We start from the raw sequence: 27,848 nt of genomic DNA, 5'->3' as shown, positions 1-27,848 counted from the left end.
TGCTTGGGGCATTTTTAATTCGGCACTACATCCAGTCATCTTTGTGAACCACTATTGAAATATCTACAAATACGATATTGGAGTTATTCTCTCCATCTACTGAACACCAACATGAAGCCATTGTAAGCCAATACATGCAAGCGGTGACATTACTAGGTACCAACCTTACCATTTGGCTCCTTGTACTGGTTTGGCATTATCTGCGAGAATCAAAAGGAAGTGATCATCGATTCCTTTGCCATGAGCACTATATTATATAACATCATCAATAGTTCCACCAACGACTCCTGAGGAAGGCAGTTCTACTACAGCCGAAACGCGCGTCGAGTCCTTTGTATAACTTTCTAATAAGTGCAACTGTCGTTTTTGTATAAAATTGTTAAAATCAGTCAGGATCTACACTGTTACTAAGATGTATTTGCTTTTTAATGAATGTATTTGATGTTTTTTTGCTCCAGTAATATATATGTCACTGTTTTATTGCATCATATAGTTTGACTTATCAGTTTGAGTCTCTATATGATTTTTATCTATGTTTAATTAAATTTATAATTTTTTAATATACACGTTATCTTTTGGCAATTCTTTTTCTCCATTGGTCCCAGCATGTATGGTCACTTATTGTGGATGGCCTAGGTTTTTGAATTCACATTGGTAAACTGCTATGATGACAGACTCATGTCAGTGCTTTGTTGCCTTGCTCTAAACCTGCTTTCTGAGCTTGTTCTACTGTATTTAGTATTGCCCATTCTCCACTGATTGGTGGCAGCAGCATTTACCATTCTCTGCATCAGTGGCGTGCGGAAACTTTCTTGTCGCCCCCCACCGGCGTTGAGTTCAGCTGCGTTTCGTTGCATTTGTTGACTGAACTAAAAAGTTTCAATATGTACATATTTTTGCCATTTTGTCACCCCCCTCAGTGATGACACCCAGGGCAAACCGGACCCACTGCACCCCCTTCCTATGCCGCTGCTCTGAATACCTTCTCGGTGCTCAGTATGTACTTCATGTACAGACTTTGCTATACGCCACCCATAAGGGGCAACCAAAGGCTGATTCAAATATTTTCTTAAACAGATCTTTCCTAAGTTACAAACTTTTTCTGAAATTAATAAGCCAAACAACCTAATTTAAGAGGTTGTCATTCATAGGCAAAGGTTTCTTTCAAAATTATTGCAGTCCTTTTAAAGTGAAAAACATTTTATTTCATCAAGGCATTCTGCCAGATCCCCACATTCTGTGCATGCAAAATATTTAAAATCCGCCTTGCCTATCTGTTGTTTCATTTGAACCAAGTGTTCCCTTGGAGACCCCTCTATCAGATATTGATTCCACAAACAAATTGTGTCTTATCTGCAGACCTCTGCTTTGCTTCTACAGCCCCAACAACGGTGGGTCTTTTCCATTCCCCCAAAAACTGCAGACCATTGCTAGTGGATATTATTTTCTATTTAGAAACTCTGTCAACTAGAGAAGGTTTACATCTAAAATAGGAATGTCATGTAAAAATGTTAATGCAAGAAATATGAATTTTCCTCACTACCTCAAGCTGTAATATCGTATAACTTTTTCTCATATTCTGTACACCAGTTATTCTGAGGCCAATTTTGTTGCATTTAGTGGTATTTTTAACATGGTTTCTCATAACAGATTGACTTACATTATTATTATCTTTTTCTAAAGCCTTTTTTGCCAAAATCTACTAAAATAATACCTTCATCAGAAAAAAACATATGAAGTACTGCTGCAAACAATTGACGCAAAGTCCCAGACAGCCATAAGTGGATTTATTCATGACAATGTAGGAATGACTAAGAAAATTTACCAGAGTTGAAACCTGCATCTCTAATTCCCTCTACCAGAGCTCATCAGGCAACTTTTCTCTCCATGTAAGAAAAAAAACTTGTTGTGCAGGAATTTACTGTTTATCTAGCTGATGTCACAAATGGGGGAAATTATCATTTGAAAGGATGGAGGGACCATTAAGTTATAGACTAGTTTAGGCATTTTGTAGATTATTCAGAAGGATGACTTGGAGGTCAATTAAGAGAAGGCCGGATATAGAAAGGGTGACTTTCCCATTCCAAATCGAAAGGATCCAGTAAATCTGAAACCAGAGCCATTGCATATGTAAACAAGGAGACCGCTGTCAAGTGTAAAACATAAAATCCAAGGGTGTGCCAGTAAGAGTACTTATCACCGTGGGTAACAAGTCTTTTCCACAGAAATTACACGTGTGAATACAAAATACAAGCATGCATCACAGTGTGGAGGATGCTTTGTATACATCACTTTCTTCACTAGCAACAGAATACCAACCATCATATCCGAATGTTAGTAACTATGCAAAATCGAGTTAGTAAAGCAAAGATCCTTTTTTCACCCACTTCAAAATTTGAGACTTCATTATCCCACTCAGAAAGAGTTACTTGTTTCTCAATCCCCCCACTAAAACATTGATTATTTACTGTGTTCCAGACATTTGTTTCCTAATATCTCAACCTAAGAACATCCTAATGATATTTCAGATCTATCCATAATTTATTTTTCACTTAAATTTGATAAATTATCAGTACCTACACCTCGTTGGAAAATTAGCACAGATTTAAGGGCCTGATTACAATGGCGGACCGACTTTAGTCCGTCCCCCATCGTCTCCTATTTGGAACCGCCCACCAACAAAGGGGCAGTCCCACAATAGGAATTAGGATGCGACCGCCACCGTGGCGGTCGCATCACCCACTTTTAACATTGCGGTGGGTGCTGCTGCCTGCAGCACCCGCCGCAATGTTGTACAGGGATGTTTTACATATCCCTGTACTACATGATAGGCACCATGTGGTGCCTATCATTTTGTACAGGGATATGAAGGAGGGCACCATACCCCCAAAACCCAAAGAAAAGGGCCAGGGTTGAAGGGGTACGCTACCGGCTCCCAATGTCCATCCCCACCAGCCTTTTCATGGCGGGTGACCCAGCATGGAAAGGCTGGTGGAGAGGGAGCATGCTAATCCCTACGGTGGTGCCTGGTAGGTACCGCCATTATTTTAGGGATTGGGAGACCCTCCGCCACACCTGCGGCCTCAAGGAGCCCATATGGTGCGTGAAAGTCACCTTTCCGCCCACCTGCACACTGCCCGGCATCATAATCTGGTGGGTGGAAAAGCTGCCTGTCGGTGGCAGTCTCCCCGCCATCCTAATCAGCCCCTTGTTCTTAATGATAATGATATAAAGTTTTAAGTCAATCATACAATATTGTGACTTCAACAATGAAGCTGATACCTCCAACCTAATTAGATAGGATGCTGTTAAAGCTACCTTTAGAAAAGCTGCAATGTTATCATAGCTCATGAAAAAAAAATCCTTAACTAAAAAATGTCTGAAATGGAGAAGGAAATTTCTAAATTATTTCTTGTGTTAACAATAAATATAAAATACATTAACAAAATCTCACATTAGTATAACTCATTACTCAGTTTGCAAGTATCAAACAATAAAGCAAAACTGAGTTTTCAAGGTAATAGATCTGGAAGATTACTTACTAACTTCGTGGCAAAATGACAAAAGTTGGCAAATTACAATGTGATAGGTGGTAGGTCCTCACATTTACAAATATGTAATGAGTGATGTTCATGTGTTACTGATGCCGAAGAGAATGCCACAGTATTGGAGGCTGCATTTGTCATGGAAGTGTATCCCTACAACTAGATGGCGTACTATCGAATGGCAGAGGGAAGGACCGGGAACATAATTAGAACTTCTTTTTATTGAATGGGCATTACAGCATTCCAATATGTGAGACAGAACCAAAAGGCAAAGGAAACTATATATAAAAATGTTTGCTTTAAAAAATGAAAAAGCTGATAAAGAAAGGGTAAAATGTGAGACTATGTGGGACAGATAGGAAATTGCATGATGAAACAGGAGAAGCAGATTTTAAATTGTATTTCATAAAGGACACATTAGTAAAATAGTACAAAGAGGGAAAAGATGAAGCTCAAGGCCATGTATGGCCCTTGTGCCATGAACACAGAAGACATGTGCAAGGTTAGTAGGGAGTACAGTGCACCATGTGCACAACTCTGAGCACAAATGCCCAAACCAGTACAATGAGTTTCAAATATACAAGCAGAGGACATGCACGAAGACACACAAATAGAGCCACACAACACACATACATTGAAACTTCTCAAAACATGCACATATAGATAGAACAGAAGAAAGCAAATTGAATTGGAGAAAAAAATGCAGCTTCAGTGCTAATTTAACCGTTCATCTCATCCACAAAAAAACAAGGGCTAGATGTAGGTAATTTCTATTTACCGATTCCTAAATACCGAATTTTACAGATTCGGTATTTAAGAATCGGTAAATAGGATGTAGGTAAACATTTGGTAAATTTTACTGATTCTGTAATATTCGTTATTTACCGAATCGGTAATAAGGAATACCTTCCCATTCATTCCTATGGCCCCGGAGGACCATCGGAATGAATGGGAAGCCATTCACTATTACGGATTCGGTAAATACCAAATCGGTAATAGGGGGAGCATATTCAAGTGTGGCAGGTTGTCACATTGACACCCCTCCTACATCTCAAAGGGCTAAATACCGGTCGGTAACGGGAAATTTACCGATTTTCGGCCGTTACCGACTGTTATTAGCCCACCTACATCTAGCCCCAAGTCAGGGAAACTCGAGTGCCTCTACCCAGTGAACTGTTAAAAAAACAAACGTATGTTTCTGGGTTTGTCTTGGAGTGTGGGAACTTTAAATATTAATTTCCCAATGTGAAAAATAATTACATGTTAAAACACAGTGGTATTTTCAGAAGTTCATAAGAGTGCCTTTAAAATTTCTATTAAGATGGCGATATGTGGATTCTATATGTATATTTATTTTGCAGTTGTATAGATTTTGATTGATACCAAAATAAACATTCACTGAAATCGATTTTCCATAATGACCACAGATCTGTTTATTGGTTGGTTTCAAGAGCACTATTCGACAAACTTCTGTAGGTAGAAAATTGACTTAACTGCTAATTGCCTTATAAAATACTACTGCACTGCTTGTTGCAAAAAAAACATCTGACCTACATTAATTTACCTAATCAGAGTAGGAGTCTGTTTCTCTCGCATTTCTTTTACCGATATTCCCAATAGCTTCTCTTGGCAGTCATTAATGACTTGTTAAATCAAATAAAGGGCGTAGTTCATTTCATGGAAATGCACATATGCATCATACAGAATTTCCCTCTTATGTCGACCGAAATCACACACATCATCACAACAGGAAAACTGTAATATATAAAGGTTCTATATAACTGTAAATTATAAAGGTTCAGACAACAAGTATTTTCTAGAATAGGCCATCATGGAACCAGTCCATTCCAGATTTGTATGATGGTCACATTTGAGAAATCTGCATGTGTCAATCCAAATGGGAGTACATTTCAAAGTCGGTGGTTATCATGAACATGTGGCACTGATTAATGATGCCTAACGCTTGTCTGCACATCTAGCAATATCTTTAGACTATTCTGCGACCAGCTTTGAGTGTAAAGTATTTTTCGTAAAATAGATTAGCATATAATCTTTGTAGGCAGCACCGGTAACTGTTTATTTACGGATTAAGCCATTTGTCTTTGAATGGTTTTATCTTTGGCCTTTTATCCAAATGTACTCAAAACTATCCCAGAATGTATCTATGCAAACACTTTTGGTCTTGGATAGATGTGCTGAGTCTGATAAAGTGAGGAAAAGTATAGGGGGATTTCTACACTTTCACAAACAAATTCACACATGAACAGAGGTGTTGGTAAGGCACACAAAGTGCTGGATGTAGGGTGAATGGCTGCAGTCTTTTTGTTTTGTGTAAACCGTCGAGATTTTTGAGAAATTCCTAAAAACAGGCTAACATGTAAAGTTGTAATGACAGTCTGATTTGTGTTTCAATTAGTGAATCATAATATAAATCAAAGTTGCCATCTGATTGGGTGTTTATTTAATTTTTAATCACCGATGGAGTTGTCATCAAAGCTGTACTACTCTGGGTCTGTTTATTACTTTGGAGATGTCTTCTATGATAAAATATAGCAACAAGGGCACCCTCAATAATATTTTTTAGGTTTGAAAAAAGGGAAAAATGACACTTGAAAATAAAAGACGGCAAACATTCCTGCTTATACGGTATCGCTTCAACCCCAGATTTAATAAAAACATTATTACTGAGGCAGCTATATTTTTTTATTCATTTATTAGTGTCAGTTATGTATTAGTCAAGTGATGCAACAATTATGGAAGAAAAAAACATGATCTCTTCTTTTGGGTCAAAAAGGATATCCTTGGGACAATGTGAATGATAGCTGTGTGTCTGTATGAGTTTGTGTGGATGGTGTGTATGAAAGGGGAAGGAGTTTAAGTGGGGTTTGCAATGACTAGGCATTAGGTTTAATTGTTTTGTTGATTGTGTAAGAAATATATGACAAATTAAATTTGTTTTGTAATAGAATGTACTGATGCACTTAATCTTGACACTTGATAAAGATCATAACAATGTAATAAATATATAAACATATAGCTGGGCCAGTAATCACTTTTTGATCTGGTCTTTAAGCAATAGAGGTGAAGCAGGAATGTTTGTTGTCATTTGAGATGTCCTCCATGATGCCATTTGTGGCATCCTATTTGATATGTGTGATAATGAACAAAGCGTGGTGAAGAGGTAATTGAAAGAATTTCACACTTTTAATCTAATTTCAATCAAAGCTTTTTCATTGAATTTTAAATGTTTTTATATTGACTTAAATTGAGTACAATTGTTTCCAAAACAATGTGAACTGTAGCTTAATTAAGGTTTTCATTTCTATTATATGCTTTGCTGCTACTGAAGACAACGTTCTTACCATCAAGTCCTTGGCAGTGTTTTTCCTTTCTCTAGATCTTTGTGTTAGAGATCCTTGTAGCATATAATTTCTGTTGAACGTTTTTAAAGTTGTAATTGCTGAATTTTCTGCTTTTTCACCTGTGACAAAAAAGGTTGCATGTATTTTTATCAATGTATTACCAGCATGTATCAACCACAACATACGGCAATATTGAGCAATAAAGCCCACCATCTACAATCCACAACAACTTCTACAAAATTGTGGGGAAAGTAAACATAAAGATCATACATGTTAGTGTGCATATTAGAACAATCCGACAAAGTTAACTAATAGGTTCAAGAGGTTGTTTAATTTCAGTTTCTATGTTTTAAAAAGATCTGTTTAAACATGCAACAGGTTGGTAACTGAAGCATGGCCTCATTCCTACTTGTCCTGTGTTTGCTCTCCCAGTGGTTGCTGCATATATTTTCCATCTGCATGAAAGCCTCTTGGGTACAAACCTTCCTGGTTACAATAACTCAAAATGCAAACAGAAGCGACAGAATTTCCAGCGTTAATTTTTTTTTATTCAAAGAGTGAAGAACCTCATCAATAAGAAATTAAAAACAGTGCGCAAAAATGGCCAGTAGAGCATTTTAGTTGTGAGTCGTCTCAGGGAAATAAACTACTCCCATTAATTGACTGAGATCACAACTACAGGTCATACTTTAGATGAATGAATGAATGAATGAGTACATACTTATATAGCACATGGCTACCCAGAGACATCCCAGCGCTTTAGATCAAGGACAGGCAGTCGCCACTCAATGAAACAGATAGGTCTTCAACCGTTTCCTGAAGGCAAGATGGTTGGGTTCAAGCCGAATGTTTTTTGGGAGTTGATTCCAGAGTTTAGCTGCATGAAATGGGAAGCGTCGGAGACCCATACGTGTCCGCCTAACCCTGGGAACTGTCAACAGATTGCGATGGTTGAATCTGAGGACTGGAGGAATCTGATGGTGAATAAGCATAGGGCGTAGGATAGCCGGGCCGTTGGTCATTAACTTGTGGACCATACACATGGCCTTGAACCAAACCCTTTCCTGCACTGGCAGCCAATGAAGAGTTCGCAGAGCAGCCTTTGCCGAACTGTGTCTTGGGACATCCGTAAGCAGACGGGCCGCACAGTTCTGGACAGACTGTAGAATTTTAATAGTGCCAAGCGGTGCGCCCAGATAGACTGCATTAGTGTAATCCAGGCGGGATAAAATAAGTGACTGGACAAGGAGGCGTCTGGCCTCAGACGGAAGAAGGGCCAGAACCTTCCTTAAAAGTCTGAGCAAACCATAACATGTTGCAGCCACCTTGCGCGCCTGCACTCGGAAGCCCAGGGTAGAATCGAGCCAGACACCCAGGCTTTTGATTTGATTTTTTGGAGTAGGAGGGGGCCAAGACAGTCGGGCCACCAAGGATCGAGATTAATAGGGGCCTTGTAGCCTAACAGCATGATTTCAGTTTTTAAACCATTCAGCTTTAGGAAGGAAGAGTCTATCCATGCAAGAACCTTGGTAAGACAGGGAGACAGCTTGTTTATCCCTGAATCTGCAGCCTCCGTCCTAGCAAGGGAAACGACCAACTGCGTATCATCGGCGTAGGTGACAAACTGAACTCCCCAGGGAAGAACTACATCAACCAAAGGCCTTATGTAGATATTAAACATGGTAGGGCTTAACGAAGATCCCTGGAGAACGCCGAATTGCAGGGGAAGTTGTTTAGACCTTGCTTCATCTTCAAAGACTGTAAAGGTTCTATCTGAAAGAAATGACCGCAGCCATTTAAGGGCAGTCCCTGTAACTCCTACCTCCCTCAAGCGCTGTATCATGAGTAGGTGATTTACCGTGTCAAAGGCTGCGCTGAGGTCCAACAGGACCACCGCAGCGCAGCCTCCCGCATCCACAATTTTCCTGGCTTCCTCGACTACAGTAACCAAGGCGGTCTCTGTGCCCTGCTTACTTCTAAATCCCGTGTGAGTGGGATGCAAAGCTCCATTGTTCTCAATGAGCAATGATAATGCGGAGTGAACATGTTTATCAGCAATTTTGCCAAGTCACGGCAGCAGTGATATCGGTCGATAATTTGACCAGTCTTCCGGGTCAAGACTAGGGGGCATATTATCAAGGGGGTTTATCTCCGCTTTTTTGGCTTTAAAAGCTTTCTTGGCTTTAAAAGCCAAGAAAGCATAAATGTAGCATCATTAGTATCCTCATCAGGACATTACTGAACCTGAGATAGATCAGAAGAGAAGTGAGCCTGCTGTCTGAAACCTGATAAGAACCCCAAAGGACTTGACAACAATACTACAAGAGGCCTTTCTTAACCACATCCGTGCGGCCACGATTAACCGCCGGTGCTGAGCCCTAATGAAAACGGGCGTGGTCATCAGCACAGCCTGACCGATGCTCATGACGGAACCGTTCCGTCATCAGCATCAAAAGGGTTAAAGATTTCAAGCTGTTCAATTCTAACTGGACCCTGATGTTGGCTTCTGCCTAAGTGCATCTTGACCACCAAGTGCTGTTTCTGACGTCCTTGGCTGGGTCTGGGTAGGCTTTTCTTAACCACCACTGAAAATCTGGGATGTAGAAACATATTGGCTCCAAAGATCTCTGGAGGACCAGTACAAATACAAACCTGCCAAACTGATCTGACCATGGTGCATTGTTACTGGCCTGAAGTTTTGCATTTCCCTTTATGAGAAATGGGTTGTTGGTTGACAGGGGTGTGAGCCCTGGTCAAGCAGCAACCACAATCCCTAGCAGGGTGAACCACAAACAGCCACTAAATTAAACAGTGCTTAACTCTGGGTAGCTTGGCAGAAGAAGCAGTCATTGTTAATTTAGAGGCAATGTGTAAATTATTTAAGCAGCGTACAAACAGTAATAAAGTGAAAGCAAAACATAAGAAAAAAGTCCAACACCAAGTTAGAAAAATAGAGTGCATTTTCATTTTAATAAATTATTTGACACCAAAATGACAAAATTTCAATCAGTATAACGGAAGTTATGAATTTTTAAGGTTTTCAGTAAAAACTAGTGCCTAACAGATTAAAAAGCGCCATCCACGAACTTCTAGTCACACAAGATCCGGTCTAAGTAAAAAAATGTGGATGACCGTGATGGAGCGCAGTTTGAATACAAGAAGTGTGTTGGGCCCGGTCAGTGCTTACCTTCGGACTTGGAAGAAATGTTGAGAAAAATGTTCTGAGAAGGTAAAGTTCAGTGAGGCAAGGCTGCATGTAGAGTCTGAGGAGGGTACATCGTCGGAACTGTGGCGAGGATTATTAAGTTCGGACTTAGTTTCTTTTTTGGAAGTTGAAAATCTCCAGTGGCACGAAGCAGAAGGCTGTACCTGAAGACAGTTCCAGGGACTCAGAAACCTCTTAGGCGAAGGAGAGCTTAACAGGATTTGCTGCAGTGGAGAAGGGCGTAGTGGGCAAAGCCACAGAGTCAATCTAACCAGCAATGCAAATCGGACGGGTAGGTGAGCAGGTTGATCCCGGTCTCCTTCTGGTTCTCAGAGAAGTTTTTGGCCAAAAACCTTTTAAGTCCTTCTGGCAATCTGGGTACCTTTAGCACCAAAACCAAGGGTGTAAGGCTCACTCAGGCTGGGCCAAGTATGAGTTTAAGATGGTGGGAGCCTGTTATGCGACTGTGACTCTGACCAAGAGGCCGGCAAACTAGACCTTGGAGTCACTCAGGTAGTTCTGTGTCCAGTCGAAGAGGCTGACCTCTGAGGGCTCAAGGCAGGCTCCAGGCAGCACAGCAATTCTTCTGGAGTGCACAGCAGGTCATAACAGCAGGCAGTCCTCTGAAAGTCCTTCTGCAGGTCCAGAACGTGAACTGAAGAATGGGTCGGTGGGTCCTGTTTTTTATCCAGGAAGGTTGAAAGAAGCTTCTCGAAAGGTTCTATGAAGTGTATGGAATTTCCTGACTCTGCTGCCCTGGCTCCAAGCTGGCTGCAGTGACAATGTGGAGGTAATAGGCCCTTTGTGTGAATGCAGAGCACAGCCTATTCAGTTGCAAAAGGGACTGTGCTTAGCTCTTCCCTATCCTGCCAGCAGATGGCCCGTTCAGCACACCAAATATCTCTCTGTGTGATGGTCTAGAAGGATTTCACAAAGTCTAACTGTCAGTTATGCGCAGTCATGAGACCCAGACAGGCAACTTTCTAAAAGTGGCACTTTAAAAATGAAATAGGTCTTTATTACAATGCCATAGATTACAAACATGAACTGGATACCTGGTCTGAATCAAAATGTAACACTTATTAAATGTCATCAGGCAACCTGATGTTATCCTATAGGACAGATAGGCCTAAAAGAATTTAATAGTTTTTCACTACCAGGACATGTAAAACTTAAAAGTACATGTCCAACCTTTTAATTACAATTCACCCTGACCTTTGGGCTACCTAGGGCCTACATTATGGATGACTTGTATGCAATAAAAGGGTAGTTTAAGTATTAGCAGGGGGGTTATATTGGCAAGCCGAATTGGCTGTTTGAAACAGCATTCCGGCTGCAATAGTAGGTCTGCAACATAATTTAAGGTGCTACTTAATTGGGTGCCACAATAAGTGCTGCAGGCCTACTTGTAACATTTAATTTATGGGCCCTGGGTATATGGTAAAACCATGCTACAAGGGACTTATACATAAAATAAATATGCCAATCAGGTATAAGCCAGTCTAACCATGTTTAGGGTAATGAGCACAAGCACTTTAGCACTAGTTAGCAAGGGGAAGTGCACAAAATCCTAAGGCCAACAAAAACGAATTTCAGCATAAAATTGGAGGTAATTAGGCAAACTGTTTGGGGGAAGACCATCATAAGACTAACAGGTCTAACACCACTGCTTGGAGTTTTTTGCAGTGGCAATCTTCTGCAGATGGGCCTCTCAGGTACAGTACCTGGCCTTGTGAAGACCTAATCTGCTACAGCCTGCTGCCCTGCTCTGAGCTTTCCCACAAAAACCAACAGCTTCAACGGGATCTCATCTGTTGGCAATTCAACCTCGAGGAGCCATTCTTGGTTACAGCCAGCTGCTGTGCCCTGCTGAAGACTTTGGACAGTTATATTTGAGATTAAGTCCCATGGTAAATCCTCCAACCGGTTCAAACCTGGTTGTTGTGTCTAACCCGCGCTACATAGCGGTCCGCCACTAACTGCGCCTAGGTCCTGTTCTCCCCCAGCCAGTGGACCACAGTTTTGGTACTGCATACATACTTTACATATTGGCTAAAAGTTAAGCTTGTTTGCTCTGGGCTATAGCTACTAGAAGGTTTCTCTCAGATTAATTTAGTGACTTTAGTAGTTGAAGCTTGACATACATTGTGTTTGTTACTTATGGTGGGTGGTCACCTCTCTTAACTAATAACCACATTTCATAGAGGGTGAATAACCCAATTGGGATGGATGAAAGAAAGGAAGAAGCTGCAGCCTCATCCCACTATTGGTGGAAGCAGACAAAATGGTAGCACCGGGAATCTGGGAAGCGGTGCAGCCTGAGCAATGAACATGAAGCTCACTTAAGCCTAAGGTAACTTTATCAACAGAGAAGCAGAAGAAGGGGCTAAAGAACATAGGGTTGATCCATGACGCCAATGACCGAAAGCTGGGGAAAACTGCAGAGCCTATGTTGGGGGAGCAGGACTATCATTCAGCATGCACAGTGAGATAAGACGGGACATGGCTTACAGCACTAGGTGAAGTATAAGTTGGAGTTCCTGATATTAAGTGCCTGAAAGACCCAAAAGACAAAGAAGTGACCAGGAGGTAAATAGAACTGTTGAATAGAGGGAGTGGCGGCAATGAAGAAGGTGGTGGGCCAGCCAGGTGTGCACAGGGCTCAGATGGTCATATTTAGCACATGGAGCAGTGATACTGAAAGTACCTCTCAGGGGGCGCTTACAGCCGTCCTGACTTTTACATGCTGCCCCTTGGTTAGCAGCAATAGCACTGGACTGCGGTTTAGAATCAGCACGAACACTAAGAAATATGGTAATTAGCCAGGCAAGCATTTATTTATAGGTAACCAAAGTTAAAGAACTAAATGCAGGTAAACCTTCATTTTTAAAGAATTAAATGTAGGAAAACCTTCATTTTTAAAAACATCCTGCAACAAACATGTAAAAATAGGATAAAGTCCCTTCAGAATTCAAAAAGTGTATTTCATTAACATGCAGAACCATTTTACCTTAGTAAATCAGATGATATAACTGCATTGAGAAGTATTTTTTTTAAGTGATAAGTTTCAAACTGGAATGTAGAAACATTCATGGTTAGTCCCTCCCTCAAACTGACAACAAAGTCCATAGCAAATTAAGGGCCTAATTCATATGTAGGCGGAAGGCCTATTTCTCCGTCAAGGAGCTCTAGTGCCCTAACGGAGGTGCTGTCCCCATAATTTAGAAATGACCAACAAACAGGTGGGCATTTCTAAAGCATTGGTAGGAAATGCTATTTGGTGCAGGGCTCCGTCAATATGACGGAGTCGTGCACTAAACTATTTTCTTTAACATTTTCGAAAAGAAAATCCTGCGTCAGGATTTTCTTTTTGAAAATAAAAGACCATGCCTTCCTTGCCATGGTAATACTCTTCTATGGTAAGAGGAGCTTGAAGCAGCTCCCACTGCCCGTTACTGCTAGGCTTTTCCTGGCAGTGCCGAGCTGTGAAACCCAACCTCTAATTCAATCCATCTAAATTAGGTTGGCAGAACTAGAGTTCTGCCTCTGATGGTCCTTACTCCAAAGGGCCATTGGAGGGGTGTAATCACGATGTAGGCGGAGTTGTCTCCGCCATGACTAAACCTAAAGTCCACCACTTTTAGATTTGGCAGGTGGACCTTTTTCTTGATGGTATGTATACTCAATCGCCATTGCAACAGAGTGCATATCCAGTCAAGATATAAATCGGGCTCTACGATACAAATCAGTTGTTATTGTGCACTTTCTAAGTGGGTTAAGTTGCTATTATACATGGACAACATTATAGTTTATTTAATCAAACACAAGAGAAGGTTTTTTACAGCGCACACCCTGAAGCCTTGTATTTCAGGGTTCTCTCACATGAAATAATGATGAAAAAGGAGGCAAAGTGAAATAATATTTTTGCCTAGGATCACACAATTTGGTCAAGTTTGGATACCGGGACTGATCACAGGTTTTCTGGTTTCACATTGTGCCTTTAACCTGCTCCCACCTTGCACCCCACCCCTTTAGCACCTTCACCCTGCGGCCCTAAATCCCACACAGACCAAACTTTTTGGCCCTGGGAAAATGTCTGCAAGTACCCTTGACTTTGAGTAAGGGAGGCCCATAAATACTAGAGTGGCACCATGATTCTTGCTGAGATGATCATGGAGTCAGAAACAGGGGCAACTGAGAAGTAAGAGCAGTGTCCCCAGAGGAAAAATAAAACAAGCCTTGCAAGTAGGGTGAGAGATCTGTATGCAAGAGCAAAAGTATGCCCTAATAGCACAGAATACCGGAGATAATGCAATGACACCCTATGGACAACAAACTAATGTTTCAAAGCGGGGGGCAAAAGAGAGGTTAATGATTTTATCCAGTGATTTTATTTATTCAATGTTCCTTAAATGATTAGAAAGGAGGAGAACAGCAAGCTCTGATAATTACCACTTGGAGTCAATTAATGTTTATACAATTGAAAATAAGGGGGTTGTGGAAGTGAGGTCAGAAAGTAGGCACAGGCAGTTGGGACCGAACCTTCCTTAACTTTAAGGGAATAAACAAAAGGGTAAGCATCATGAATGACTCTGATGAAGAGATGTCTTGGTGTAGTATTTCTAAGCCTCCAGATTCTAAAATTATAGGAAGGAATTGAAGGTAGCAAGCCTCCCAACTGTGTTTTTTTCCAGACATTTAGAGGTGCTTTTTCCCAAATTGCGCTTTATGCAAGATGAACACTCATTCTTAAAACTTGCTTTTTACTTTGTTCAGAATAATTGAAAATCTAATTTTCCGGTACAGCAGAGACAACGATCACCTTAAAACAGAACAAGAAATCAGTGTATTGAACATCAGTATAATTGGAGAGGAAGAAAGTATGCATTTGAAGGGAGGCCATTCTAGTAATTCGTATTGTGTCAGGAAAACAAATGCAGTTTGGGGAGCATTTGCGAGCCCGGTAAGTGTGAGTCTAGGTTCCACACTCATTTGAGACCCCCATTAAATATTAGTGTTCTATTTTATACATCAGCATATTCGGAGAACATACCATTGGCCAGTACTGGCCTATCCTTTACAATAATTTCAGAGCATATTAAATGAATAATCCTGAACTTTAGCCATCTACAAAGGTCGTTCATCCATTTTGTGTCTTAGTGTCATGATCATTGTATCCTACTTTGTAATTCTAACCAATCCCTTCACTAGTATCTGCAACATAGGGGTCCATTTCAACAGTTCTCATATCCAAAAAATTCAGAGGAGTGGCCCGAGGCAACTTTCAGGCCATGGCTACCTGTCTCTTAGCCAATAACCACAACAAATCTGTTCTGCATTTTTGCCACTTTCACTTCCATTTAGATGTGCTTAAAGATTAGGGTTTAAATATGTAGCACTTGATGGGAAAAGCAGTAATCCCCACTAGACCATAGCCCCTGTTAGTGCATCAAGTAGAAGACAGGCAGAATTAGCTTTAGATGTCAATTACACAGATTAGAAGAGGACACAACTATCATTGGAGGCGTTCAGAATCTGGTAAAGTTGGGTCAAAAAAGCAGATTATCTACAAAAGCACAGACAGCAGGGCTATCTGGACTAAAAAACGACTTATTTTATTTCCATATACATCGCTCATACACTTCTTTTAATTACTACACCCACTCTTTTGTCAGTGCTGATATTGGCAACATAAAAATGTTTGACAGATAACGCACCAGCCATTGTTAGGACTCATTTGGCTACTAGTAAAGAACATCCAACCAGTTTGGTGCTTTAATGATGCATTGTGTGGAGAGCAAGGGATCTATTAGAATGTTGGGCGGATCGCCACCGCCTGCATGGCGGTGGCGATCTGCCTGACATTCTCCTCCACCCGCATATCATTTCCCCCCGTCATATTAGTATGGCGGGGGGGACCCCAGCGGACAGAAAGACCGTCCGCCGGTTTTCCGCCGGTCACACAGGAGACCGGACGGCAAAAGGGGCCTGATATGGTGGTGGTGTCTGCTAGACACCGCCATCCATATTACAATGGGAGCGGGAAACATCCTTTCGGTGGCAGTGTTGCCGCCACGGAAAGGCATGCGAATAGCTCAGTTGGGAGCCCGTTGCGGGCCCCCAACTGAGGGTGTTGGGGGGTGCACATGCGGGATACCTATGGTACCTTCAGCATTTGCATGCACAACATGGCAGGCAACGCATGGTGCCTGCCACTTTGTGCATGCAAATGCACCCAGTGCAGCCACAGCATTGTGGCGGGTGGTGCTGTGTGCAACGCCGGCCACAATTTGTGGATGGGGGATGCCACCGCCACTGTGGCTGTGGCATCCTAATTGCTGGTGCGGGACCGCCGCACCACTGGCGGCCAGTTTCTTCCACCTGCCATCCTAATAAGCCCCCAAGTGTCCATTGACTAAAATATCCGATGAAGGAGGAAAGAGGAGGTATGGTAAAGGTGATAGCTTCATAAGGAGATAACAATATCCAGCACAGGAGAAACTATAGAATGGTTAAATCTTAAAAAACCACGCACAGAGGCGTATTCTCCAACAGTCCAAATTTCTCTTTTATGGAAAGAGCAACGAAACTGAAAAAATCCTTACCGGTATGCTTCACGCTAAACAATTAAGCTCATACATGATAATGTTGTGGGAGAAATTGGGTACACTCGTTGAAAGGGAAACTAGCTCTCTCTGGGGAGTTGTATGGTATATTTTGACAAGGGGTGAGCACAGATTAAGTAGAATAGTGCCATTATCTGGGTGGAGCACTTCTTGCTGTGGCACCTATGTAATTGTAAAGCCAGCATATAAATGAAAAAAAGCAAGGCCCCTGGGCAGAACGAGTTTACAGTCTCAGATAATGCAATTGTTCTTATTGAAATCCCTAGAGAACTATTCAACCTCTTTATCCAAACAGGAGGGGATACATTGCCTACGCTGGAGGCTACAATTTCTCTTGTATCTAAACAAGACAAGTATAAAATATTATGCTCGTCATAAGGACAAATTGCTTAAATCATAGCAGACATAAATTCCTTTACTGAGGCCTTGGCGCTTCCCAAAACAGGGAGAAAGATGAGACACAGATTTGCATTATTGGGTCTGCTGTTAGCCAGGTGACACACTAAATCAGTGCATTGATTCCCCCCCCCCGCCCCTCTACATAGGTGGTTGATGAATGTCCGAGAGTGGGCGGTGGCAGGGGAGCATAGGCTAAAACGGGTGCAGGCGGATGAAGTTGGCTTCCCCCGCTCCATATTCCCTGTAGTGACTGATGAGATGATTTAGGGAGGTGGGTATGCCTGGTGGTTATGAATGCACCCCCAATGTAGGGGGTAGAATGTCCCCTCTCCGCAGGGATGAGAGTGGGACATGGTCCACATGTGTTCTGCTTGTTTGAAAATGGATGGGTAGCGGGTACCACTGATGCCAGCCAGGCTGACTTGCTCTCGGACGCTGTGGTATCGCCTATGTACATAAGGAGGACTAAGCTGCAAAGTTGAATGTTGCCATGTCGTAAGGCTTTACTTTGACTTTTTATGTAGAAAGGATATTGAAGACAATTTAAAAAAATGTAATCTATTGATATCCCAGATTTCTAACAGGTTACAAAAATCCTTTTTTTATTTTATTTAATTCATGTATTTTATTGAGCTCGTTCGTCATGCAATATCAATGGATGGGCAGTGGGTTCAAATTTCGTTTCAAAATGGCACAAGCACCAAAAACATCTGTCTCATCTTGACGTGCAAGCCACATAATCCAACTCTAGGTCGTTAGTAGTTCTGGAGTTTTATATCCGATTGTGACTGCATTATTAGTGAAAACATTAATTCAGTTTGTGATATTCTCATTCTTAACGTGTGCTCCTGATGTACACAGTCAAGACACCGCTGTTGACTGTATGCCAAAGTAGCATTGACTGTGCCATTCATTGATTTGACTCTTCAATGTAATTCAGGAGCGCACTGTATATTAAAGAGACATATGACATGATCATGAATGTAGAAATCAAGTAACCTAACATTTGTGGGAAATTTGAATCTAAAATTAGAAAGCATACTTATCCTAGAGCTGAGAGCACGCGGTCACTGACAACCTTCCTATTTGTACATCCTGTATTAGACCAGAGTACCAGTGGCAGATGCTCAGACGTCTCAGAGGTCAACGATTGCAGACTCTTGCCCAGGGCCCCGATACTAATGTAGCAAACCTGTGCTTGCAAATTACTGATGGGTAACCCCGAGGGATCAGCAGAAAGCAGCCACATGAACAAAATGCATGCGATCAGATAACAGAAATGCATAAATGATAGGCTACGGCAACAATTATTAGGTAATAAATCACTTTTGAAAGACATTTAATACTCAGTTGTTATAAAAAATGTTGTTGGAAATAAAGGAAATATATTTAAATACAAATAATGAAATACAGGCCATAAATCGGCCGCCTTTAAAGTAAACAGGTGTATGCAAACATCTTCCTGCATACTCCATTATGCGAGACTCTAACTGCATTGTTGTCAAGTGTTTTGACTGCCTGCTACTTATGAAGACACAATCGTGCTTTTAAATCAACATCTTTACACTGCTGGCAGCTAATTAGTATATTTCTAAAGCATTATTGAAGTAAAAGAAGTGCTCTTGAAATATAATCCAATGTGAGCAAATCATTGACTTGGAGGTTTTACAGACACACAAATAATTAGTTTCATTAACTTTACAGGATGCACTTAAGATTTCCTAATGAACTTAAGTTTACCATTACAGGAAACTGATCTAAAAAATGTAAATGCTTGAAAAACCAATTTCTTGACTGGTATTGAGTCAGATACCAATCTGTTACGACTCAGGAAGAGCTCGATAGGAAAAACATGTGCAGAGGAAAATGGTATAGGACCATGTATTTGTATAAATGTCAATTTATTTGGCAATGAGATATGACTTTTAGTAGCACTAAAAACGAAATTTTGTGTCGTGAAAGGACACATGCTTGTATGCCGTAATTCAATGATAAAAAAAATCAAACGCATAATTCGCCCACACATTAAAATAAAACAGTATTGAAAATGGTTGATGTAAGTCTGAAATAATAATAAATGTCACAAAAAACATAACATTGTTGTACCCCCTTCTGCAATATGTGCCACAGATTTTTTTTAGCGAGGTGAACAAGGCGAGGGAGCAATGGAGAATTTCCAGATTTTAAGACCCGGTATCATGTGCAGTGGCGGCCGCCCCACTGCATTTTTGCACTGAAAGACAGAAAAAATATAAAGGATAATAACTCACGTTACTATCATTTTATTTTCTCCTACTTCTGCCCCAGCTTTGCATGAGGGAGTGGGGGCAGGGGAGGAGTGGTTGCACCCTTCTAAAGTGCGCAATGACTGATTGGACGACCCTCTCGAGCAGGCCAAAACCGCCATGCGCACTTCGCATGTTCTCGATACAGGTGGCATCTCAGCCTACGGAGAACATGCCCAGGCCTCAAGTCAGCATCTGAGCACCCGAAAAATGGTGCTCAGACCAATCACAAGATTGGATGACTGGGAGCCTGGGTGTGCTTCGTATGGCTGATTTTGAGCAAGGGAGGACTACAAAGGAGAGCCAGGCAAGGAAGCAGCGAAAAGGTCAGTTATTTATTACATTTTTTCTTAGCCGCTTCACCTGCATCCTCCCCCTACCTCAAGCATCCACCCCCTCCCTCTTGCCCCACTACCTCCGATCGGTGCCAGCCACACCTGATCATGAGGGCAATAAGGTATTTGAAACTCTGCAGTTTTCTGATGTGGGCATTGGAATTCTGCCCTCTTTATTCTCTCTGTCAGGACAAATTATTTGATTCCATAATCCGAATTTATAATTCTTAAACTAAAAGCACACTCAGCGTTCACCATAGTCACACTAGCTCGTGCAGTGCTAGGGGCTTCACGCCAATCAGGGAATGGGTAGCTATGTCACCCGACCCTGTGATGTGTTGGCAAATGGTGAGGTAGAGGCTGCAGGCCAGAAGCACAGAACTTTACACTGCACAGTTAATCATCACAAGTTTTGAAGACACACTATGCAGACTTGAGATGTCTGCTTCCTGCGCTGCACTAAAGAGATGCCACAGAAGACAGTGGGCTGCTACAGTCACTGAGGGAGCGTGCACTGCGATTACAGAGATCAGCAAAGCAGCTTAGCTTTTAACTATTCTGTTCAGTGCAGTCAAAATCACTACATGTTGATCCATGAGTAGGTAAAGAAAACATATGCTGGTGCAATCAAAACACAGTAGAGGGAAATAACCAGGCGCTGGTGCAATCAAATCACTTAAGGAGCTGACTTGAGAGAAGTCATGGAGAATTTTTACTGGTAGATTATTTTACTGGTTGATGAGATTAATAAAACAAAGTTAGATTAGGATGAAAGCTGAAAGAATAACTGAATTAGTGGGCAGCCGCTGGTGCAATCAAGACACTTTGGGAAGTACAGGCGCTGGTGCAATCAAATCACAAGTAATAAAGTAAAAGGCTTACTTTTATATGAAGTAAAGGTTGTTCCTTGTAAGTACTCAGTTTGAAGGAAGTTGACAGAAGATTTAAGTTCATGGAGGAAGGTAAAATATTGAATGAGCGCTGGAGTCTGATGAAATCTGTATAAAATTGAAAATGTTGAGCGTAGGTTCGCAGGTAATGCTGACTTGACCACCTCGTCGCCAATTTATGTTGTATCCAAGGAAACACAGGAGAAGAAGGTAAACTTAGGAATTAAGTTTAATTAAGAGTTTCAAGTACAGCATTAGATCCATCAGAGTGCACATCCAACAAGCTCCAGTCTTCAACTGAAGATCAGGAGCAGAACATTCCACAATAACCTAGCAACCAGATGCTAGGATGCCAAACATAGGAAAAGCATTAGCAATGAAGGAACATAGGATATAACACACCTCCTTTCCCACAATAAACAAAACAAATTAAAATAAAGAGATAAAACAAAAAATGAACAACAATTTGCAATTGGACAACATATTAGGTAATGTAATCATTCAAATATTTCGGTGTAAACTTAACTCTGGATGATTTTAAACAGGAAGCAGAGACCTCAGAAGGGCCTGAAGCAACTTCACTTTTATCTAGAGAAGTCGAGTTATTATCATCAGAACTGGTCAAAGCAGTGGATTGAAGGGAATCCTCCTCATGAATATTAGGATTGTCAAAGAATGATAGAGCCCCATCAGACACATTGGAACTACATGAAGGAAGATTACATGGAGACAAAGTGATAGGGTCAACCACATTGGGAATACCGTTTGAAAATCTTATTGATAAGGATCTTCTTCCTTTTTCCAAGGTTAGGGATGAATTAAGTTTGGAGGGTGATTTCCTTTTCAGAGGTGTCTCCCTCATTCCTCCTGTTTCTATTCGAGACAAGATTATTGAGATTGCTCATAAAGGTCATGGAGGGATTACAAGTACAAAAAAAAGATTGAGACTTCAGTATTGGTGGCCAGGGATGGACATCTGTGTGGATACCTTCTTGAATGGCTGTAGTGAGTGTTCTCATGCAGAGAAATCATTGCGGACTGTTAACGAACCCTTGTGTCCCGTTACTTTCCCTGACAGTCCATGGGAGAAATTAGGTATGGATTTTCTAGGGCCCATTGGTGGTTTAAACCAGGGCTTCAGATTTATACTCACCATTGTAGATTATCACTCCAAATGGGTTGCCTGTGAGTTTTTAAAAGAACCTAATACTCATAATGTCATAAAATGTCTTAAGAAACTCTTCCAGTCCGAAGGAATTCCCAAGTTCTTAGTATCGGACAATGGGGTACAATTTGTATCTTATGAAATGAATAGTTTTTTGGATAACTTTGCCATTAAACACCTTACCACTGCTTTGTACTCCCCACAGGGCAACGGCTTAGTGGAGAGAGCGAATCGTGTCCTGAAGGACGCAGTCCAACTAGCTATTTCTTCTAACCTTTGTGTTCAGGACATTGTCTACGACAGAGTTTGGTCGTACAACAACACACCACACTCTACCACTGGGGTAACACCTTTCCTCTTATTAAGAGGGAGACAATCCTTTAATGAGTTATCCCCTGGTTGGGTTGTTAGCAAAACATCTCAAGGTAAAGAGGTTGTTGATCTGGACATTGTCAAAGATAAGGTTGCTTCTGCTCAGCTTAAGTCCAAAGTCAGATATGATCTGGATAAACATGTAAAAGAAATTTCTTTAAGCATTGGTGACAAGGTTAGAATCCGAAGACCTTGTAAGGCCAAAGGCTCAAAGTTTTATCCAGAGACATCTATTGTTCAAATCGGCAAACATGCTGTTAAAGTTACGGGTGGTAAATGGTGGAGTAAAAGGGCCGTTTCAAAAGTAAAGGGGTCAGACGTTGCTTCTGTTGATGTTTCGGATTCAAACGGTATTCCCAATGTGGTTGACCCTATCACTTTGTCTCCATGTAATCTTCCTTCATGTAGTTCCAATGTGTCTGATGGGGCTCTATCATTCTTTGACAATCCTAATATTCATGAGGAAGATTCCCTTCAATCCACTGCTTTGACCAGTTCTGATGATAATAACTCGACTTCTCTAGATAAAAGTGAAGTTGCTTCAGGCCCTTCTGAGGTCTCTGCTTCCTGTTTAAAATCATCCAGAGTTAAGTTTACACCGAAATATTTGAATGATTACATTACCTAATATGTTGTCCAATTGCAAATTGTTGTTCATTTTTTGTTTTATCTCTTTATTTTAATTTGTTTTGTTTATTGTGGGAAAGGAGGTGTGTTATATCCTATGTTCCTTCATTGCTAATGCTTTTCCTATGTTTGGCATCCTAGCATCTGGTTGCTAGGTTATTGTGGAATGTTCTGCTCCTGATCTTCAGTTGAAGACTGGAGCTTGTTGGATGTGCACTCTGATGGATCTAATGCTGTACTTGAAACTCTTAATTAAACTTAATTCCTAAGTTTACCTTCTTCTCCTGTGTTTCCTTGGATACAACACAATTGAAAAAAGCATGCTAACAGTTTTTAATTGTGATGACTCGCATAAACGCATCCTTGACGTGCCCGCCCATAAACAGTCACAACGGCGGCATTGTGATGTCCTGCATCACACATGCTCTACTTATGCATCTGTGGGATGATGTTGGTTACCTGAAACAATGATGTCTGCAGGTAGGGGTGAGGGTCTTTCCATCAAGATGAACCCCCTAACTCACCTTCTCCTATAAGCTTTTGTGTGCTAGATAAACAACGTGGCTAGCTAATTTGTTAGCCAGAAAGCAGGGCTTTAAGTGGGCCGGATCTCACTGTGGCTTCTGAGCACCAGCAGTTTTTTTTAGGGTGGCTCGAAACGGGTCTCTATCGGGCTCTGCTTTGTGCAACTGAAGTGACAGCAAGCACATCGATGTGCGCGTGCTCACACTGCTCATTTCTCACTAGTGGAGAAGTTACTGCATGACGTCATGCCAGGTGAGAGTTGTAGGGGAAGGGAAATCCTTTAAAAAGAGGCATTTTCTCTCTGGATTTCCCTTCTCTTTTTGAAATGCAGGAGCAGCAACATTGTTGTGGTGTCACAAGGGTTTTAAGTTGAAGCTTTTTCAACATTATCGACCAGCCATAGTTGCTGCCTATTCATCTTATGCAACTAACAACCATTGACAAAGCCAATAGTCCTGACTTGTTGTAGGTTTGGTGTTACTTGCTGTATCATATATTTGGATGCAATGACAAACAGCAAAATACAAGTCGGGCCACACACTATATGAAGCACAGATTTTTAGCTTGCGTTTTTTAAAGCCACACCCTTAATTACATTGGCCACGCCCATTTGAGAGACCCCCAGTTTTTTCATCCCACTTAAAGCCCTGCCGGAAAGACAACCTTGAATGTGGTGAACAATTTTAGTTCTGGTGTTAGCCAAGGCCTTTCAATGTTACTAAAATTATATGTTCAATTTATAGAGGCTTTTTACTAGATCTCCTTATCCGTTGGCTTGTTATTGTGTCATTCACATTTTGCTTCCATTCCACTCACTATATAATGCAGTTTGGGGCAAATTGATTGATGGAATCCTGTCCTTTCACACAAATCACATCCACACACCATGTACTTCCTTTCAAAGCCAAGTACCATTATGGCAAAATTTCCTTTTTGAGTACGGAAATCTATTTTCGCTTTCAGACAATGTTTATTTTTCAGATTGATGATGGCTCAGAAGCTACCGAAACAGTAAAGAATAATGAAAACTATGAGAAGACAAAGCAAAAGACTAGCAGCCAATGCCAGAACTATTGGTTCTGCCAATGCTTGTTCCTAGTGCACTCCGTAATAAATGAGGTGCAGTGAAGCATCACATAGGGAATGTTTTTCATGCAAACTAACCCAGAACTCTTCATGACTGCTCCTTAGTGAAGTGCTTAACTCGGTCTGACACTTGTCTGTTTTAGCTCCATCGGAATAGGCGTCTGGGTCTGAGAGTAGTTCATGTCACCATAGCGCCTACTTAAATATTTTTGAATCTGTTTATTTTTTGAAAAATGCCTGCCTGACTGTAATGAGGCTATTACCACGTAGGAAGAACCACCAGTGATGCAAGTGAAGGGGAACCTTAGTATTTATTTGATTACAACAACTTACAGGAGAGCACGGGCGTCCGTTGTGCTCCGATCTATTCTCCCGACTTGCGCATGCGCAGTGCGCTCAAAATGGCTGCTTCGCGCGCTACGCAGTGACGTAGCGAGCATAAACTAGAGCGCGACTCTACATATCTCCCTTTTTTCCATATCGAAAGAAAACATGCAGTCTATGTACATCTGGAGGCTATTTAGCTTCTCCCAGTTCAAAGTCATGGAAACGGGTGGGCCTGACCACCACTCTACCTGCTCGTGTGCGTCTTACCGGGGTTGAGGGAACTTCCCTGTGGCTGTTCTCTGCAGGGCTCACCACCTTATCTCCTTGGGTACAGGGTATTTCTCTCCCCGGGGTCACACCCTCCTCTCCCGGCTGTTCCTCTGCCACAGGGATATCGTTGCCTCCCACCTCCTCGCTGTTTTCGCTAGCTCCGGGATTCTCTTCTCCCTCAGGGGTAATTTCCTCATTCTCCCATTGCCTCCGGTCTTGTGGTGTCCTCCCATTATCTTTACAAACAATGAAAGAGTGACACAAAAGGTGCAATGCAAGCAAGAGAAAACTACTTAACCTTATAACCCAAGTCAAAAAGTGATTGGTGGAGAAACTGTGATTCAAAAAGAACCCTCATGCACCAACAAAGTCGGTGACTGGCTTCATCATTGGGTTCATTATTGAGGGCTTGTGAATTCCTGCCCAGATAAGTGTCGGTGAATTAAAAGAAAAGCCAACTGTTCCCTATACCCATTTTAATAAAGGGATAGTCGACCGTCAATAAAAACAAAGTGCAAGCGCACAAATAGTGGTTGAGTAAATTTGAACCACTGTGTCCTATGTCCTCATCGTGGTCAACATGTTTCTGCTGTTATGAGCTACCTATGCTCAGCATTCATCAGAACCATAACTACTCTAGTAGTTTCAAGGCCATCTTGGCGATGCGTGGCGTCGTGCTCGCATGCCCATTCGAGGTGAGTACCTTGACCAAAGGCTTGTGGTCCGTCTTTCCTCTCCTGCATAAGGACTGCTCCCAGCCCTTTTTTGCTGGCGTCCGGCGACAATACTGACCGCCCTTGGGGGTCATATCCTTGTAGTGGTACAGCTTGGCTGATGTCCTTTTTAAGGGTATCAAATTCCTTTTGCGTCTCCTCTGTCCATGTGAACACTGTTTTGTCCCTTATGAGTTGCCTCAGGTGGTGTGTTTTGGTGGCAAAGTGTTGTACGAATTTGCTGTAGTACTCAGCCATTCCTAGGAAGGATCTCACCTCTTCTTTGCTGGTTGGGGCCGGGGCAGATTGCCTTCACATTGGCACGTTTGGGCGTGAGGCCGTGTTCTCCGATCGTGTGCCCCAAGTATGTGACTGACGTCATTCCGAGTCGGCATTTCTCCCATTCCGCCATTAGCCCATTGCTCTCTAGGACTCGAAGCACCATGCCCAGCTTCCTATCATGATCCTTCCGATCTTTTCCCATTACCAGTATATCGTCCTGGAAGTACTGTACTCCCTCAATGTCTTTAAATAGGTGGTGCATCAGTTTCTGAAAAACGGCCGCTGTTGATGCAAGACCAAAGGGCATGCGGTGGAATTGGTAACACCCGAAGGGTGTTATAAATGAAGTCAGTTTCCGGCTTGCTGGGTGCAGGGCTATTTGATGATAGGCGGAAGTGAGGTCAATAGTGGAGAACCACTTTACCCCTTTCGTCTTGGCCAACATTTCTTCAATGCGTGGCAGCGGGAATTTCTCAACAATTATGCATTTATTCAGTTCTCGAAGCTCTACAAAGAGACGAACCTTGACATTTTGTTTCATTGCCACCACCAGGGGCGCCAGCCACTCCGAGCTATTTATTGGCTTGATGATTCCATTCTCCTCCAGTCTGTGCAATTCCTGCTGTACCACTTCTCTCACAGCTATGGGTACGTTCCTTACTTTGTGGGATATAGGCATGGAGTCGTCCTTAAGGTCTATCCTATGTGTGAATTTTTCCAATTTGCCGACCTTCCCACCAAATACCTTAGGAAACTCGCTCTTCATCTTCTCGAAGTCCGGCCAGCGCTCTGGGGCTGTCATTAACACTTTTGTGTCTCCTCCAGGATCCAATTGTATTCCTGGTTCACCTTGGTCCATCCATCCTAGGACCGATGGTCCTTTCTCTGCCATGTACAATTTGCACTCTGCACTACACCCTTTGAACTCGAATGTTAGGACTCTGTAACCAACCGTCGGAATGGGTTCACCGGTGTATGTGACCGGTCTTATGTTGGGAGGTTCTAGTTGCGGGCCTGAAATTCTCCTCCCACACTGTCCTTTGGACGATGGTATACGGGGATCCCGAGTCCACTACGATTTTAATCTTCACTCCTCCTATCACCATGTCACACTATGGCTTGCGGGAGCGCCTGCAGTCTATGCCCAGTACCTGACCTTCTACACACAGCACGTTGTCTTCTTCGTCTTGTTCTTCTTCTTCCTCCTGCTGATCCTGCGCCACATACTTCACTGTGGGTCTTCTCACCTTGCGGCGGCACACCTTTTCATAGTAACCTACTATGCCGCAGAACATGCATTTTGCCCTGAATGCTGGACATCGTTTGTCATAGGCCGCATGGGACTGGCTTCCACACCAGTAGCACGTGGACGTGTTTTCTTTGTTCTGCTTCCTCTGCTGTCCGGGTTCCCCCGTCCACCTGTTTAGCCCTTTACCTTCCGCTTTCGTGGCTTTGCTCCTTCCTGGTAGTTCTGCATCGTTTACTTTGTTCACCATGGGCCTCTGGACAGGTTCTCTCTTGGCTGCGTCAGCGCACCGTTTTGATAGTTCTGCTTTTTCACCATGGAAATCACCTCCTTAAGCGTGGCATCTCCATTCACCCACAATTTGTCTTGTACTGTCTTGTTGGTGGTGTGCATGACTATCTGGTCTTTTATGAATTCGTCGTGCAGAACATCGAATTTACATGTTGAGCTTCCTCAACGCAGCGACGTAGTCTTCTATGGATTCGCCTGCTTCTTGTTTCCTCTGCTGGAAATTGTATCAGTCTATGGAAGAGCACACTGCTGGATGATAGTGGTTGTTCAGATCTTCTATTGTGTGTCTGAACACGT

At 42.1% G+C, this 27,848-nt stretch overlaps 1 protein-coding gene across 1 annotated transcript in view; it reads right to left on the bottom strand.

Annotated features, from left to right (window-relative positions):
- Positions 1 to 27,848, bottom strand: part of MYRIP (myosin VIIA and Rab interacting protein) — a 1,654,117-nt gene that overhangs the window by 40,352 nt on the left and 1,585,917 nt on the right. The window contains exon 16 of the mRNA XM_086941723.1: positions 6,908 to 7,026. Within this exon, the coding sequence (XP_086797849.1) occupies positions 6,908 to 7,026 (119 nt within the window). The remainder of the gene's footprint in view (positions 1 to 6,907; positions 7,027 to 27,848) is intronic.

The sequence above is a fragment of the Lissotriton vulgaris genome, chromosome 10, assembly GCF_964263255.1.
Source record: "Lissotriton vulgaris chromosome 10, aLisVul1.2, whole genome shotgun sequence".
NCBI classification, from domain to species: Eukaryota; Metazoa; Chordata; class Amphibia; order Caudata; family Salamandridae; genus Lissotriton; species Lissotriton vulgaris.
This window is presented reverse-complemented; position numbering and strand designations above follow the sequence as displayed.